Source organism: Jaculus jaculus, chromosome 7 (assembly GCF_020740685.1).
Source record: "Jaculus jaculus isolate mJacJac1 chromosome 7, mJacJac1.mat.Y.cur, whole genome shotgun sequence".
NCBI classification, from domain to species: Eukaryota; Metazoa; Chordata; class Mammalia; order Rodentia; family Dipodidae; genus Jaculus; species Jaculus jaculus.
The window spans coordinates 154,413,524-154,431,865 of NC_059108.1; the positions used below are offsets into that span (position 1 = coordinate 154,413,524).

Consider the following 18,342-nt stretch of genomic DNA (forward strand, 5'->3'; position numbering starts at 1 on the left):
GACCTGTAGCCTGGGTTATCTGTGTTAGGTTTGAAAACTCTCCTTTCCTGCTCTTCCTCAGTCTAGTGTTCTTTCTTTTGAGTTCTCATTTTCTGTAAAGCTCATCTGAAAACTAGGTAAGTTACTGATTTCTGTTAAAATTAAGTGGGTAGAAAACAAACAGCACTTGTTATTTCCTTTCTTGAAAAACAGATTCTCATGACCTGTTCACAACTTGCAGATAACGTGCTGTGTGTGAGAGAATTTACTCTTGACTTAGATGTGTTGAAAAGCACAGATTCCCACGATCAGTTTTCAACTTGTGGATAAGCTGCTATGAGAGAATTTACTTTTGAGTTAATATGTGTTGAAAATGGAGACATTTTGTGGTTGGGGCTTTGGTCTTTGAGGGAAGCTCCATATAGCTAGCATGTCCTTGGGGCTGCTTGTTTGCAGTGTTGAGAGATATGGGGTGGCTGAGGACTGCTTCATAATCAACCCAAAGGCCACAGTCTATGAGGATCCTGACACATTAGGATGAGTCCTCACACAGAGTTCTTCAATGTCCACAGATGATAGGACCATAAAAAGAACATTTAGCTTTAGGAAACATTGTCAGTTTAGTGTGGAAAGAAATTAAACAGTGTGAATTGTTTCCTGATTTGGCTAAGCTGACAGATCTTATCAGCGAAACATGGCTGTAGAAAACTGAAGTAGATTTTTTGGGCTTTATAAGGAGACACTCTCATTTACTGAGACTTCTTTCTCATCATCTTTCTCCATGTTTTCATTTTACATCTTAGTCCCAATACATGAAATGTTATGTGTCTAGAATTTTTGCTTTAAGTTTTACTAGTGAATTTCATGATCCTTTTCTTTGATTAAATGACTTCTTAGTCTCATCTCATAAAGGTGTATCCTGGCAGGTGAATGGCATGTTTGTGTACTGATGTCAGTTTTATTTTAGGTTCTCATTATGACTTGCTCTGTCGCCTTGAATGTTTTGAAAAATGGTTACTTATCACTGTCAGACATTAACCTTTTGGTGTTTGATGAGTGTCACCTTGCAATTCTAGACCACCCCTACCGGGAAATTATGAAGGTAGGTCTTCAGACTTTATTAGTTTTAATTATATGTGGTCAAATTATTGACTCTACAGTATTTTTGAAGATATGAAAAGCAACAATATTAGTTACCAACATCAGAAACTTGGTTCCAGTATACCATTGAATGCTAAAGTTAATGTTCATTTAAATCTACAGTATTTTTATTATATTAGCTGACATAGCTTTTTCTAATGTTTAATGTATCTCTTTAAATTGAAGTAATTTTGTGTTGATGTCTGCTCTCAACAAGCTGTTTGCTAGTGTTAGTATTTGAGATGCTTGAATATCATTAACTATCTAGTGATGGCCGTGTAGAGTGATGTCTTTACTGTCATTTCCTGTTAATATGTTAGCTCTGCGAAAGTTGTCCAGCATGTCCTCGCATCTTGGGGCTAACAGCTTCCATTTTAAATGGGAAATGTGATCCAGAAGAATTGGAAGAAAAGATTCAGAAACTGGAGCAAATTCTTAAGAGTAATGCTGAAACAGCAACTGACTTGGTGGTCTTGGATAGGTACGTTCTTCTGATTTGTTTGGCTTTATTGAGACTGTGTACACCTGATAGCTAGCCTTGGGTAAACCCCTTCATAGGGCCTTGCCTTTGGTACCTGTGTCAGTGAAAAGGGAATAAGAAAGAGAATTCTTTCCAAGTACAGTAACTGCAAGTGCAGGAATACACCCGTGTTCTCACGGAGCACATCCAAGTGACATTGGTGTTTGTGAGGTAGCCCTTCCTTTTTCCAGGGTGCTCTCAGTGATTGGCCCCTTCTCTATTGGTATGTGCTTTTTTTTTTTCTTGCTTTGATATCTCACAGAATGCATTGAATGAACATTAGTCCATTTAAAGAACCCAGCAGTATACTTTAAAATATTTAGAAACACTCTGTTAAAGTGGGTTACAGATTTCGGAGAAAGATGCTTTTTGATTTGCAAGCGTGTCTCATTTTGTGGTCAAATTTGTAAGTTTCAGTAATTAACATACAGACATATATAAATGTACATAAACTTTACTGATTTGCCTAAGTTTCTAGAAGGGAGCCTAATATAAATTACTAGGAAAATGGGTTTTAAGTTAACATTCACTTCATGTCACAATAATGTCATTATTAATACAATCTTAAGGCTAAAGATTGTTAAATAAAGAGAGACAGCTGATGGGCTTTCTTTAGACATAGGTGAGAGCACTAGCCCCACTGACTGAAGCTGTGTGACTGTGGATGAGTCCCTCCTTGAGCTTGTAAAATGGCACTGAGAAAGGTTGGGTAGGAGTCTTTGATATCAGTTATGTGGATGCATGGAAAATTCCTTGTCGTGTGCTGGATTTCATTAGTAATCTGGGAAGTTTTTAGAGTGAGAACTAAGGTAACATTTTTATATCTATCCAACTTCAGTATCCAAATGCCACATGAAATATAAATCTTAAGATTTTGGGACAGGCTGTTTTTGGCTGTCTGCCTTTTAAAAGGCGCATCACATGTGCTCACTGACTTGAATGTGTTTGCTTGGCTGTGCTGCACGAGGCTTTAGGAGAGGCAGGGCTGTTAGAGCATTGAGGAGTAGCTGCTAAGCACTATGCTGTCTGAAGCATTTCCTAGTTCTCCAGAGTTGTGATATGGGTTAAAAAAAATATAAATTGGCCGGGCGTGGTGGCGCACGCCTTTAATCCCAGCACTCGGGAGGCAGAGGTAGGAGGATTGCCATGAGTTCAAGGCCACCCTGAGATGACAGAGTTAATTCCAGGTCAGCCTGGACCAGAGTGAGACCCTACCTCGAAAAAAAGAAAAAAAAAAAAAAGTAAACTGGGCTGGGGAGATGGCCTCGTGGTTAAAGATACTTAATAGTAAAGCCTGTGGCTTAGGTTTAATTTCCCAGCACCCACATAAAGCCAGATACAAAAGAGGCACATACCTTTAACATTTGTTTGCAGTGGGCAGAGACAATGATACCCATAATATGCTAATAAATAAATTTTTTAAAAATGAAACTATATTAAATGCCTTGACTGTATTTCTTTGATTAAAGTCACCAGCGTACTTTTAGGATGCTGTATGCATTCTGATTGTCACAGCCAGGAATGACTTGGAAAGAATGAAAGCTAGAATCTCGACCTTCTAAGAATGTAGAAAAAGTAAAATTCACTTTTGCATGTGTTAAACATTTCAGATTGTATAGAAGTGAATGTATTTAATGATAAAACGCCCCTTAGTGACCTCTCTACCTATTTCTGATTTCTGAAAAATATTGAGTCTCATGAATATTTCGAGCATTCTTTGTTCCTCATTCTGGCTGATGCCTGAGGGCAAAATAGTGGAAGTCCAAACCTGAAACAACAACCTGGGATTCCAACTAAATCTGTCTACAAAATGCTTGCAACATCAGCCCTGTCTATTGATGCCTTGTAAACTAACAGGCAAATGTGGTTCAGATTAAAGTGAGTTCCACTCTAAGAAGGCATCTGGTGAATCTGCCTTTTGGCCCAAACTAAAACTAGTTAGATGTGCAGATGGCTCAGCATGTTGTAGTGAGTATTGCACAAACGCAGCAGGGGGTGGGTGCCTGGGGCAGCGTGGCATAGCCGAAGCTGACTTTCGAGGAAAGCAGTGGCCTTGTACGACGCCTGTGGTGCCTGCTGCGCCCTGTCTTCTCCTGTCCTGTCCTGTCCTGTCCTGTCCTGTCCTGTCCTGTCCTGTGTAATCCTCCTTGTGTAGAGGAAAGGTGAGGGAACATGTCTGTTCCTAGTGAGATAGTGTACATGTAGTTAATGCAGTATATATTTTCTTTCCTCCTTTCTCCCCTTTCTTTTAGAAAAAGCAAAAATGTTATATATAATATATTTCTAAAGCTTAGGCATGGGAAAGTAATATCTCAAGTAATTACCTAAAATTCAACCCCACTTGTAATATTTTCGAATATTTTGTTAATTTATACTCTTTTACTTGTGTTTTGAAAAAGGTTTTATTTGTTTTGACTGTTATGATATTGATAACTTGTTTCTGATCTTAAAGATATGCTTCTCAGCCATGTGAGATTGTAGTAGATTGTGGACCATTTATTGACCGAAGTGGGCTTTATGAAAGACTGCTGATGGAATTAGAAGAAGCCCTTAATTTTATCAACGACTGTAATGTATCTGTACATTCAAGAGAAAGAGATTCTACTTTAATTTCTAAACAGGTAGGCATCTACAAAGCACAGTAAATATAATATAATGTTTCTATTGAGGCTACACATTTTGAATTGAAAGCATTACTTCATGTCTCCTTGGACGTTTTTCACTTCGTATTATGTTAGTCGCAGGTTGGGTTTACTCATAGAGACTTACATTTGTAAGTGTAGCTCTCCTTGCAGGACCAAGTAGATGATTTGGGGTTCATGTTTCATCCATTTAAGAAGTGAGTTCTGTTTGTTTGGTTTTGCTCTGGTGGGATGAGTTAGTTACTGCTCAAGCTCTTGGACTAAATGAGTTCATCACTGTCTCCAGGTTTGTGCAACAGGCATGAGACTCTTGTCCCTGAGTGGCATGACTTGAGAGGAGAACCTTTAGGACAGTGGTCTTCAGTTGGTCTCATAGCAGCAACAGCACTCAGCCACCTGAGCTTGTTAGAAATAAAAATTAGGCTGAGTATGGTGTGGCTCATGCCTGTAATCCCAACACTCAGGAAGCCAAGGCAAGAGGATCTCCATGAGTTTGAGGCTAACATGGGCTACAGAATGAGTTCCATGTCTGCCTGGGTTAAAATGAGATCCTGCCTCAAAGAGGGGATGGGGGAGGGAAGAGAGAGAGAGAAAAAGAAAGAAAAGAAAAGGAAGGAAGAAAAGTGCAAGTTACAGGATCTACCTTTCCCCTGCTGAGTTAGAAATTCTGGGGTGGAGCTGTAGGACTAACTTGATTTTGACACCTCCTTCTTTAATCTTGATGATCTGAAGCTTACAAGTGCTAAACACTCCAGGAGTTTGCAGCCATTTCTGAACATAACACCCTCCTAAACGTGGGTTAGAATATCTCTTGAGTTGATTCTTTTAAAACAGTAATGCCTAGAGTTTTTTTCACCCTATGAGTCTTGCTAAGTCCATATTATACCAGTGTATCTTCTGCTGGCATGTAGAACTGACACTTGGCATACTAGAGTCTGCTTCTGGATTTTGATTCAACTCTGAGTTAGAACTATAAGGTAGGGCACACCGGATAGGCCCCCAAATGAGCATCTAGATCTAGCTGAAGCAATGTGGGAGTGTTTTCATTGGAAAGACGCCAGAGGAGCATTCATCGTGGGATTAGAACTGTCTCACCTTTGCAGTAAAAGTGCTGGCTCTACACTGGCCAGAATCCACCATAGTTCTTGTACTATTCATTCCAGTGGAATCTGTAAAGACCAGGTGACACTGTATACAGAGGAAATTCAAGGAAAATTGTCCTTTTCTTCCTTGAAGAGCAAACATTGATAAGTAGAATTGAATGATTTGGTTATAATTGATCACAGTTGTATAAATGTTATTATGTTTTATTAAATTTATACAGTTACATATTTCAGCTTCTGTAATTTTACTGGAAAAAAAAGATGCTTCTAGGGCTGTAAGGATGGCTTATGGCAGTTGCTTGCAAAGCCAACGGACCCAGGTTCGATTTCCCCAGGACCCACGTAAGCCAGATGCACAAGGTGGCGTATGCGTCTGGAGTTCGTTTATAGTGGCTGGACGGCCTGGTGTGCCCATTCTCTCTCCCCCTGTCTGTGTCTCTTTCTCTCTGCCAAATAAATCTAAAAAAAATTTTTTTTAAAGAAGATGCTTCTAGGCACAGATTGAAACGGAAGAGGTTGAGAAGACCAGTAGCTCTCCACCCCATGTTAGGGAATTCACCTCAGTGTTTATATTGGTGGGATAAATTGACTTTGAAGGAGCACTTTGGGGACAGTTGAAGTATGTGAAGGTGCATGACTTACCCAGCATGTGGCTTTCTTGACTTTTCTTGTAGATACTGTCAGACTGCCGTGCAGTGTTGGTGGTTCTGGGGCCCTGGTGTGCAGATAAGGTAGCTGGAATGATGGTGAGAGAGCTGCAGAAATACATCAGGCATGAGCAAGAGGAGCTGCACAGGAAATTTTTATTGTTTACAGACACTTTCCTACGGAAAATACATGCACTATGTGAAGAGCACTTCTCACCTGCCTCACTTGACCTGAAATTTGTAACTCCCAAAGTCATAAAACTACTCGAAATCTTGCGCAAATATAAACCGTATGAGCGACAGCAGTTTGAAAGTGTTGAGTGGTATAATAATAGGAATCAGGACAATTACGTGTCTTGGAGTGATTCTGAAGATGATGATGAGGATGAAGAAATTGAAGAGAAAGAAAAGCCAGAAACAAATTTTCCTTCTCCTTTTACCAATATTCTATGTGGAATTATTTTTGTGGAAAGAAGATACACAGCAGTTGTGCTGAACAGGTAAGTCTCTCAGAATACTTAGTTTGCACACAGAACACAGCAGCATACTGGGTATGTACCTGTTCTTTCTTCCATCCCATCCATTGTTCATGGCCCATGCTATACTGAATCCACAGAGGAGACCTGTGCACTTGTGTGATAACAGTTACTTTTCCTAAAGGCTACTTTTGACATGACTCAGGTTTTCGTCTTACAGGATGCTAATCCATTCATTCATTAGATTCATTACAAAAACAGAGAAGGGTTAAGTTATACTTAAATAAAATGTTTCTTGTTTTATGTTTAGTTGTTAGATCCAATTCAGATACTGTTTTGTACATTTCACACAAAACCTTCTCCTTCAAGTAATTTTATCTTAACCCTCCCTCCCAGGTAGGGTCTCACTGTGGCTTAGGCTGACCTGGAATTAACTCTGTAGTCTCAGGGTGGCCTCGAACTCACGGTGATCCTCCTACCTCTGCCTCCCCAGTGCTGGGATTAAAGGTGTGCGCCACCACGCCCGGCTTATCTTACATTTCTATCTAGGTATGTAGGATGATTATTTTATGGTGACTTTTTTCTTTTTACTGATGATAAAGTCTAAGGTTAATAGTTAGTTCTATAATATAAAGCAACCAAACAGTACAAAACATTTAGTGATCTTCAAATGGGATTAGACTCTGCCAAGTCTGTGAGTCCAAGGGGAGTAGAAAGGCCACTCTGTTCCTGGGCTGGACCACAGGGGCCCAACTGACTGTGTTTGGTGTTGCCTCACAGTAGAGTCCTGTCAACTCCAATCTCACAAGGGTCAAAGTGTGCCAAGGTGGGCTGTGCTGGGGCTGCTAAACTGAGGCATCATAGTTTCATGGTGGTGGAGCTTAAGGATGAAGGCTGAAATTTGAAAACGATACTGTTACTTTTGCTTTGCCTAAAATGACTGGCAGATCTTGACTATGGCTGCAGAAAGGGGTGCTGACCTTCAGCCTTGGGAGCCTTTCTGGGGAGGCATTCACACAAGTGCACAGGTCCTCAGTTGGCAGACCCTCCCTCCAGGGTCACTCACTGTATTGCAGGGTTCTAGCCATGTACACAGACAGTGGTTTTTGTCCATTTGATCTGTTACTATGGAAATATGTAGTCACATCTTAATATAAGAGTTGAGCCTCACTTTGCATGGTCTTTTTGTTGGGGAGCTCATTCTATAATTTTTTTTTGTTTTTTAATTTGAGAGCAACAGACACATAGAGAAAGACAGATAGAGGGAGAGAGAGAGAGAATGGGCGCGCCAGGGCTTCCAGCCTCTGCAAACGAACTCCAGACGCGTGCGCCCCCTTGTGCATCTGGCTAACATGGGACCTGGGGAACTGAGCCTCAAACCGGGGTCCTTAGGCTTCACAGGCAAGCGCTTAACCACTAAGCCATCTCTCCAGCCCATTCTATAATTTTTTAAAATATTGCTGTAACCTGGCTTGAGGGTAATCTTAACTACTATCTGTCGGTCAGGGTGGTGTGAGAAGACAGCTGCCAGAGTTGCTATTTCTCCTTTATGTTGTGGAGGAGTTGTGCTTGGGTGTAATGTGTCAAAAGTACTGACTTAAGAAAGTGGGAATAGGGCTGGAGAGATGGCTTAGCGGTTAAGCGCTTGCCTGTGAAGCCTAAGGACCCCGGTTCGAGGCTCGGTTCCCCAGGTCCCACGTTAGCCAGATGCACAAGGGGGCGCACGCGTCTGGAGTTCGTTTGCAGAGGCTGGAAGCCCTGGCGCGCCCATTCTCTCTCTCTCCCTCTATCTGCCTTTCTCTCTGTGTCTGTCGCTCTCAAATAAATAAATCATAATAAAAAAAAAAAAAAGAAAGTGGGAATTGAGGGAAGGGAAGAGAACCACAGCCTTTTATTTATTTTTTAACCTTCTGGGCTAAATATAGCTTAAAGATGTGGGGTAGTTCCCCTTGTTGCCAAAAGAAGCACCACCCTTTTGAAGGAGGTTGAAGGAATTTTATGTTTTGGCTTGTGTGTGTGACGGGGAGTATGCATGCGAATGTCTCCCACAGTGCCCCGTGCACTTGCTGCGGTGTCCAGAGCATAAGTTTGATGTCTCTGTTGATTTTGTGTGTGGGAACAGAGGAAGAAAGACTGTGTATGCGAGTCTCACTGGTCACATCTTCAAGGCTGTTTTGAACACCTGGATTTGCAGTTTGGATTAGTTTATTTATACACTACATATTAAACTTTTCTGAATTGAAAAGGAATCAGAATATTAAACACATCCCAGGAGGGTTAGCAAGGGTGACAGTTGCAGGAGTTCAGGCCTGCCCCTTTGTGAGACTTCTGTGTTGTCTTGAGTGCCGACCAACCATGACACTTGCTTTAAGTGTATCACATGGTCACTGTCTGCATGTTCCTTTTGGCTAGTCATTTTCTTTTTTTTTTTCTTCGAGGTAAGGTCTCACTCTAGCCCAGGCTGACCTGAATTCACTATGGAGTCTCAGAGTGGCCTCAAACTCACGGAAATTCTCCTACCTCTGCCTCCCGGGTGCTGGGATTAAAGGCGTGCGCCACCATGCCTGGCTTGGCTTGTCATTTTCTGCCAAAAGGGTCTGTCTTTTTTTCTGTACTTGAGGCAATTTTTCTGTGCTTTTCTGTGTGATCCATTAATTGGCCAAAGTTAATCCCTATGAGCCTTTTTTGCAAGTAGTCATCTCTGAGAAAAAAGCTTTGTTTCCTGAGGTTTTTTTTCTTAACTGCTTATGAGTGTTTAGGAGTTGTTTTTTTTTTTAAGTGTTTTTTGTTGTTGTTGTTTTTTGGTTTTGAGTAACCAGAAATTGGACTTGAGGGTAGTTACTTGGCAGTTTTCAGTCTGGTAATTTTCATAGTCATTGAGCCTGAACCTTTTGATGAATATGAAAAAATAACTTGAGGTACAGAATTACATTTAAATCAGAAGTTTAATGTTGGAAAGGGACCTCGCTGACTAATCCAACCCACTTATTTTTATAAAAAAGAAAAAGTGCCTCAGGAGGAAAAGTGGTTTGCTCTAAGTTAGATTGCTAGTTAGTGGCAGAGACAATTCTAGAATTCTAATATCCTAACTCCCATTTCTATTGCTTTCTACAATTGTAATGCCCCTGGGCATCCCAGAACATAGAAACCAGTGCTTTACTGTGGGAAGCCAGCCAAGCGAGGCCAGGGAGCACATGGCTGATGAGGGATTATTTCATAGGCTGGGGAAAAGGCAGTTTAGGGGTCAAAGGAGTTGCACATTTGCATAGTTTAGTTATAGATGGACTCCCTGCCCCATATATGATGATACAAGGATGAAAATTCCTTGGGGTTTAGAAGATTTTTTCTTTCAGTTCAGAAATTTTTTTAAATGTAGAGATATGTCAGTTTTCATTGCTGGATTATTAGCCTGGAAATATCTATCCCAAATAAGTCAGTTATTTCCTGTTGCCTTTAAGGATCAGGTGGTGATCAGCTTTCATAAAATGTGGCTGGAATTTAGTGTTAGAGGATGAATCAAGAACAGTGTAAGGGTTGACTTTATGGGAAGTTAATTAAATGTACAATAGAAGTCTTGTTCCAGTAAGCTTTTTAATAAGCTTAGGATAACTTCCTGAAATCCAGATTCTTTCCTTCCATCAGTTTAATGGGGGGGAAACCCTCCTTCAGTGAACAGTTTGATGGGAGGGAGTGTAAGTATAAGCCTTGTAACACACATGCTGGTTTCTGCTCTCCTGAATCACCATCTGCCACGGCTGCCGCTATGTGTCCTGGAGGTCTGTCTGTGCTCAGTCTCAGGTTTGCAGCCTTTCTTCCTTTTGTGTGTATGTGAAAATGTTCACAGTGGGCCGGGCGTGGTGGCGCACGTCTTTAATCCTAGCACTCAGGAGGCAGAGGTAAGGGGATCACTGTGAGTTTGAGGCCACCCTGAGACTACATAGTGAATTCCAGAGCTAAAGTGAGACCCTACCTCAGACCCCCCCCCAAAAAAAAAAACCCACAAAGTTCACATTGCTCCAATGTGGGAGCAAAGTAGGTGCTGTCATCATAGCACAGATGAGAAAACCCAGTCATTTGTGACCTTGTCAGAGTCACAGATATTGTCAGAAAATAGCTTTTAGTGGCCAAGTACAGTGTTCTTGTCACTGTGGTTTACTGGGATTGTGTGATACTGGCATTGGACAAAACTGAGTTCACATCCTATCTACCCACTACCCTTTCTCCCCTAAGACTTTTTTAAATTCTGGAATGATTTTGGATTTCTATGAAGTTGGAAGAGAGTACAGAGAGCTCCTATATCCCTTACAGTCTCCTTGCTGTTAACATCTAGTGCCACCATTGATTGTAAACATGAGAATGATCATGGGTGCATTTCTCTGCCCTTCTACCCAGGCTGTATTTCAGTTTTGTGGTATTTTTCTGCTGCTGTCCTTGGGGTTGTTGTGTTTGCTTTGTACTGGGAGAGGTTTGGCTGCTCTCAAACTCATAATCTTTCTGGTTCATTTTATTGAGATTACCATTCCTGGCTCCTTTCCATTTTCTGTTACCTTAGTTTTTGAGGCAGGGTCTCATGCAGTGTAGGTTGGCCTCAAACTCACTCTGTAGCCCCAAGCTGACCTTGAACTCGTGGTGATCCTCCTACTTCAGCCTCCCAAGTGTTGACACTAAAAGCGTGTGCTGCCACACTTGGCTTTGAATTTGTTCTTTTCTTTCTTTCTTTCTTTCTTTCTTTTTTTTTTTTTTTTTTTTTTTTTTTTGTTTTGTTTTTTTGAGGTAAGGTCTCACTCTGGCTCAGGCTGACCTGGAATTCACTATGGAGTCTCAGGGTGGCCTCGAACTCATGGTGATCCTCCTACCTCTGCCTTCCAAGTGCTGGGGTTAAAGGCATGCACCACCACACCCGGCCTGAATTTGTTCTTTTCAGTATGACCAGACAGTATAAGAATGGATAGATGATAGTAGAGATCTTAGCAATATACTTCAAATAGATGGTAGAAATTTAAGATTTATTTGTTGTTAGACTGGATTTACTAGGCTGTGGTTGTTTGCATTATTTGGCATTTTTGTTATAAAGCAGGTTTTAGCAGTGTAGCTGTCATGTACGGGCTTTCTTGTTCGGCCCAGTCCAGCTTTGTGTGTCTGCAGAGTGGTTACTCTTCCCTCCATCCTGAAGTGAGTACAGAAGTTAGAGTGCGTATGAACACTCTCACAAGCAGTTTGACAGTAATTTCATGTCTGATATATGTAATAACATTGACATTTAGTGCTTCTTAAGTTTCATTTTCTTTCTTTTTAAAAAATATTTTTATGTTTTTATTTGACAGAGAGAGAGAGGGAGGGAGGAAGGAGGGGTAATGGGCATGCCAGGACCTCCAGCCACTGTAAAAGAACTCCAGACACATGCATAACCTTGTGCAGCTGGTTAACATGGGTCCTGGGGAATCGAACCTGGGTCCTTCGGCTTTGCAGACAAATGCCTTAACTACTCAGCCTTCCTGCCAGCCCTCATTTTCTTTTTTGAAAAATGTTGCCGGGAGCGGGGGCGCAGGCCTTTATACCCAGCACTCTGGAGGCAGAGGTAGGAGGATCGCCGTGAGTTCAATGCCACCATGAGACTACATAGTGGATTCCAGGTCAGCCTGGGCTAGAGCGAAACCTTACCTTGAAAAACCAAAAAAAAGAAAAAAAGATTATTTATTTGAGAGACAGAAAGGAAGAAAGGGACAGATGGGCACACCAGGGCCTCCAGCCATTTTAATTAAACTCCAGATGCATGCACCACCTTGTACATCTGGCTTACGTGGGTCCTGGGGAATTGAACCTGGGTCCTTAGGCTTTTCAGGCAAGTGCCTGAACTGCCAAGCCATCTCTCCAGCCCCAGTTTCATTTCCTTCTTTCTTTCTTTCTTTCCTTTCTTTCTTTCTTTCTTTCTTTCTTTCTTTCTTTCTTTCTTTCTTTCTTTTTTCTTTTCTTTTTTTAAAAGAATTTTTAATTCATTTTTTATTTCTTTATTTGAGAGCGACAGACACAGAGAGAAAGACAGATAGAGGGAGAGAGAGAATGGTCGTGCCAGGGCCTCCAGCCCCTGCAAACGAACTCCAGACGCGTGCGCCCCCTTGTGCATCTGGCTAACGTGGGTCCTGTGGAACACGAGCTTCGAACCGGGGTCCTTAGGCTTCACAGGCAAGCGCTTAACCGCTAAGCCATCTCTCTAGCCCTTTCTTTCTTTTTTCTTTTTGGTTTTTTGAGGTAGGGTCTCACTATAGCCCAGGCTGATCTGGAATTCACTATGGAGTCTCAGGGTGGCCTCGAACTCACAGTAATCCTCCTACCTCTGCCTCCCGAGTGCTGGGATTAAAGGCGTGTGCCACCACGCCTGTAGGGTCTCACTCTTACTCGGGGTGACCTGGAATTCACTGTGTAGTCTCATTAGTGACCTTGAGTTCACAGTAATCCTCCTACCTCTGCCTCCTGAGTGCTGGGATTAAAGGCATGTACCACCATGCCTGGCAGTTTCATTTTCTCAATAGTGCATTTTAGCACCACGCTCTAACCAGCTAACTGATCAGTTAATAGTGCATTTTAAATGGAATTTTATAGGAATGCTGGTTCGTGATTAGTGGGGATGTTTTTAAAGACCTGATTCTTGGCTAAGGATGATGTGAGAAGCACGGCGCACTGGAGACCAGCTGGGCTGTCTTCCTGGCCTGGCCCAGCCCAGCAAATCCTACGTCCTGGGGCCACCAAAGCTGAAAGCAGCTTGTATTAGTCTCTTGTAAACTTCTCGAGGACAGCTTCCCCTTAAGCCTGTGGTCTTGGGACATGGGTAGGCATTCCTTACATTAAGTAGAGAACTCATTTTCTTCTCAGAATGTCCTGAGCATAGTTTACTTATTGTTGACAAGAGGCGTTTTATCATATACACATTTGATGCCAGCATACCAAGAACTCAGCTACTGTTAGTGTTTTCACCTCTCAGCTAACTGAATTCTGCCAAGTCGGGCTGGGGAGATGGCTCAGCAGTTAAAGGCGCTAGCTTTTGAACTCTGCCAAGTTGATAATTTTTGCAAAGTATATTCTTTAATTAGAAGTAACTTGAGATACATTTTCAAACCTTTTGTTAGGTTCACATCGATGTAATTTATGTAAACTAACACTATAAGGCCATGCTATTTCTAAGGCAGTTTATTCCAGTTTTAGGCTTTGGCATGCTGCTTGTTTGTGTGTAGCTGTATTGTGCTTTGTCACTGGCATCAGAAACTTAGTATCATAATTCAGCCTTGGAACAGAAAAAGGAAGTTAACGATTCTTAACATCTGTGAAGTCATTGAGCTGTAGAATAAACTCTGTGGCTAGCCTGGCTATGTAAGGGTTCTGCTGATGGGGGCAGGAGACTCTACATGGCCACTCAGCTCTTTGATATTGGCCTATTTCATGTCTTTAAAAAAAATGGTTTGACTTAAAAATGCAATTTTCCATTAGGAATTTATACTATGTGGTATGACTTCAGAGGAATCATATGGAATCACTTAGGTCAGGTGTGGAACCGTTTATCCTGTGTTGTGGGGGTTTTGAATGTATTTCCAAACTAGTGGTAATGGCAGCACTAACTGTTAACCTTGGTGCCATGTAATGTGATCTGTCCTGTAGCTCTTTTCGATGTCGCGGTCAGAGGCCCCTCTGGGTAGATGTAATGGGAGGGGTCTGCAGCCTCGGGTTGCTTTCATGACAGGCTGGGGTGGGAACTCTTCAGCATTGTTGTGGTAAACCTGTATTCTGCTTTGAGTGCTAGTTGGGGGCCAGAAATTACTGGAATTGAGATGGCAAAGAGCTTCTTTCCCAAGAGGTCTTCTAGTGATCGCAGAGTGTTGGGTCAGGTGTACAGAAACAGCCAGCCATCTGTTTCACATGTAGTTAGGCCATTGTTGTACCTGAACAGGGGCCTGATGCCTGCTCCTTGCTGGGAGTGCAGCCCCTTGTGGAGGAGAGGGGGCTGGGCGTGCTAGAGGTATGTAACGTTTTCTTTAGAAGTCTGAGCACCTCTGCTTCTCTGACTAGTGTAGTCACGTGCTGGGCCACCTCTTCACAGAGTCACCATCTCCAAATCAAAAGTCAGAGGCAAAGGAGCTATTTCACTTGTCCATGTCAGCCAGCCTTAACGTCTGTCATGTCATGGTTACGTGTGTGGCCCACTGATTAGTGTGGCAGTGCTTTTTAGTGAAGCCAGCTAGGGAAAAACTGCCTAGGTCATTTTGTTAGGTATATTGGCAAAACGTTACACTGTATATGTCTGCCTATCTTAAAGGAGACCTTAAAACCAAGAGTTGGAATGTGTTTCCCTCAGCAGTGTTTAACCTCCAGTTGTGTGTAATTTCTTAGATTGATAAAGGAAGCTGGCAAACAAGATCCTGAGCTGGCTTATATCAGCAGCAACTTCATAACCGGACATGGCATTGGAAAGAGCCAGCCTCGTAGCAAACAGATGGAGGCCGAGTTCAGGAAGCAGGAAGAGGTAACTTTAGCGTGACTACAGCAGCACTTCTCAACAGATGTCAACTCTTCTTCTTTTCCTAGTTCCCTAGTACTTAATTCTTTCCTTTTCTCCCTTCCTCCCTCCCTCCCTTCGTTGCTTTCTTCATTTCCGCTCCCTCCTCTATCCTCTCTTGCCTTGATACTACTTGTTCATGATAGACTGCTGCTCCCTGTGTGGTGGCTGTAGGATGGTTGCTAGACACAGAATTAGAGTAGCTGTGTTGTGCATCAATTTTATGTATTTTTTTTAATTTAAGCAACATTTTTTATTAGATATGGACATATTTAATATGTAAACAACACATGTTGGTACCATCCTTTCCCTCCTCCCTGCCTCTTTTCTGAAGAGGCCTTCCTTGTTGGGGATGCAGGTCAACCCCATGGGGATTGTGGATCATGCATTATGTGGGGGTCAATTTTATATCTTAATTGTCATAGAATTACATCCGTGACAATAAACATGGGGAACTATAGCTCCTATAGGCTCTATGTGGCTACAAAGTAGCCAGCTGAGGTCATTTCTTAGGCTGTGTTTCGTGTTTTCTTTTTTTTTTTAATTTTGTTTATTTATTTATTTGAGAGAGACAGAGAGAGAGTAAGAAGGAGAGAGAGAGAGAGAGAATGGGCACGCCAGGGCCTCCAGCCACTGCAAACAAACTCCAGACATGTGCGCCCCCTTGTGCATCTGGCTAACGTGGGTCCTGCGGAATCGAGCCTTGAACCAGGGTCCTTAGGCTTCACAGGCAAGGGCTTAACTGCTACGCCATCTCTCCAGCCCCATGTTTTCTTTTAAAACCCTTCCTAGATTGCTTTTGGTAATGGCCAGTCACCAATAGGACTATAGTTTGTAGATTTAAGCTTAGTTTTTTCTTTTTCTTTTTTTTTTTTTTTTACTTTTTATTAACATTTTCCATGATTACAAAATATATCCCATGGTAATTCCCTTCTTCCCCACCCCCACACTTTCCCATTAGAAATTCCATTCTCCATCATATTACCTCCCCATTACAATCAATTTTTTCTTTTTTTATGTAGGAAATCACAGTATGAACGACGTTACAAACTAAATACAGTGTGCTAGCTTATTATTATTTTTTTAATTTGAAGTTTGTTATTTAACTTAAAATTAGCAAAACAATTCCTGTGAAAGGCGTTTGGGTCACTGTTGTTTTTATTTTTAAACAGTATTCCAGTTTTGTGGAATCTGGTAGGTAGTCCATAGGTCTGATTATCTGAGAACCAGTTTATGTTATTACTTGTGACCTGTATCAGGGAGTGTATTAGTGACTGTCTCATTACCTGAGAATATACTTAACAAAAGCAGTGTAAGGAGGAAGGTGTACTTAAGGAAAGAAGGGTGTACTTTTGATTCACACTTTGAGGGTCCAGCCCATCAGGGCCAGGTAGGTGTGATGACAGGAATGTGAGGCAGCTGCTCACATCATGTTTGCAGTCAGGAAACAGAAAGACATGAACGCTGGTGCTCCTCTCAGGTGCTTAACTTTTTATTCGGTGTGGGGTGCTAGCCCATGAAATGGTACTGTTCACTTCAGGGTGAGTATTCTTCCTCAGTTAATCCTCTCTGGAGGGTCACCTCCCTGGTTGATTCTAACTCCCATCAAGTTGACTGAAGGTGAATCATCAAAGAAGTAATGTGATCTTAAATCATACATGAAAAAGCTTTCACTTTATTTTAATCAATTTTGTCCTTTTAAATTGAAAGTTTCCCAGTGCCAGAAAATAAGTCTTGCTCTGTTTGTGATTTTTTTAGTTCCAAGTGCCTTAGAGACGTTAGTGATGGAATTTTAACATCTTTGAAGGGATGTTGGCCCAGCACAGTCTTTTAGACATACACTATCTTTGTAGAGGATCAGAACCACAATAGGACTCTAAGAGTGGATTCACTGGGTCACATTCTTTGTTAGATCTACTGTGGTCATTAAAGAAGCCACACACTCAACCTGAAGGCTTTATATATTTTTTCAGTCACAGTGAAAACTCCTGTCATTAAATTACAATTACTGTGACTATATGACCATGCCTGTAGGGTTTTGTGATAGTGTCATGTTGTGTTCCTAGGGAATAGATCAGACATGGCCATTGTTAATAATTTTTATGATGTGTTTCATTGGAAAATCTCTTAGAATTGCTTTTCTTGGTGGATTTTTTTTTCCAGGTACTTAGGAAATTTCGAGCACATGAGACCAACCTGCTCATTGCAACAAGTATTGTAGAAGAGGGTGTTGATATACCAAAATGCAACTTGGTGGTTCGTTTTGATTTGCCCACAGAGTATCGATCCTATGTTCAGTCTAAGGGAAGAGCAAGAGCCCCGATCTCTAACTATGTCATGCTGGCAGACACAGACAAAATACAAAGCTTCCAGGAAGACCTTAAAACCTACAAGGCTATAGAAAAGGTAAGACAAAAAAGTTACAATTATATCTTCATTATGTTCAGTGTTGTTGGAAATAGGTAAGTTTTATCTGTGAGTGTAGTTTCAGCAGGGGTGTGCAGTGGGTACTTTTAAAGAATTTTAGAATGATTAGAGAGACCTGGCAATATTTTGCAAAGTGGGAAGTCCCAACAAAATAGCAATGTTTTTACCTTTTGGCTCTATGGAAGCTGGAAGATTGCTCAATGGTTAAAGGCATTTGCGTGCAAAGCCTGCCGGGCTGGGCTCAGTTCCCAAGGTACCTCCATAAGTCAGATGTGAAAAAGTGATGTAAGCATTTGGCATTTGTTTGTAGAGGCAGGAGCGCCTAGCATGCACACACGTGCACGTGCACAATACACGTATACTTTTAGAAAAAAGGTCCTATGGATCTTTTGTGCAGAATGTCTGGGGTAAATACTATGAGTGTGGAAAGTTTGGTGGCTATTAGTTGGTTTGAGTAGTGGAAGAAGAAATGTGACATAGTTACACCCACAGAAGACTGACAGTCCTGTGTACCTGCTGTGTGCACTTACAGTATGGGGTAGACTCTCTATGGTATGTCTGCACATGACTTGAGCTAGAAGGGGTGATTCTGTAGGAGAGTTTTTTATAGCAGGTGAGTTTGGAGTTAGGAAGTATGGTTAGGGAAGATGGTTATGTCATATATTAGAAGAGCTTGTTCTTGCTGGGTGTGATTCATACCTTTAATCCCAGCACTCGAGAGGCAGAGGTAGGAGTTTCACTGTGAGTTCAAGGCCAGCCTGAGACTATATAGTGAATTACAGGTCAGCCCGGGCTACTGGGCTAGAACAAGACTCTACGTTGAAGAACCAAAAAAAGCTTGTTCTTTTTTGAGGCAAGGTTTT

The 18,342-nt window shown here is 41.7% G+C and overlaps 1 protein-coding gene across 5 annotated transcripts in view; it reads left to right on the forward strand.

The window, feature by feature from the left end:
* Dicer1 (dicer 1, ribonuclease III) overlaps positions 1 to 18,342 on the forward strand; it is a 75,554-nt gene that overhangs the window by 27,191 nt on the left and 30,021 nt on the right. For 2 of the 5 annotated variants that reach the window (XM_045155308.1, XM_045155307.1), the window contains 6 exons: positions 947 to 1,081; positions 1,440 to 1,600; positions 4,092 to 4,260; positions 6,059 to 6,531; positions 14,887 to 15,019; positions 17,216 to 17,458. In XM_045155308.1, the coding sequence (XP_045011243.1) occupies positions 947 to 1,081; positions 1,440 to 1,600; positions 4,092 to 4,260; positions 6,059 to 6,531; positions 14,887 to 15,019; positions 17,216 to 17,458 (1,314 nt within the window). Of the gene's footprint in view, positions 1 to 935; positions 1,082 to 1,439; positions 1,601 to 4,091; positions 4,261 to 6,058; positions 6,532 to 14,886; positions 15,020 to 17,215; positions 17,459 to 18,342 lie in introns of those variants that run through there. The other 3 variants (XM_045155311.1, XM_045155309.1, XM_045155310.1) reach the window with 3 other exon arrangements.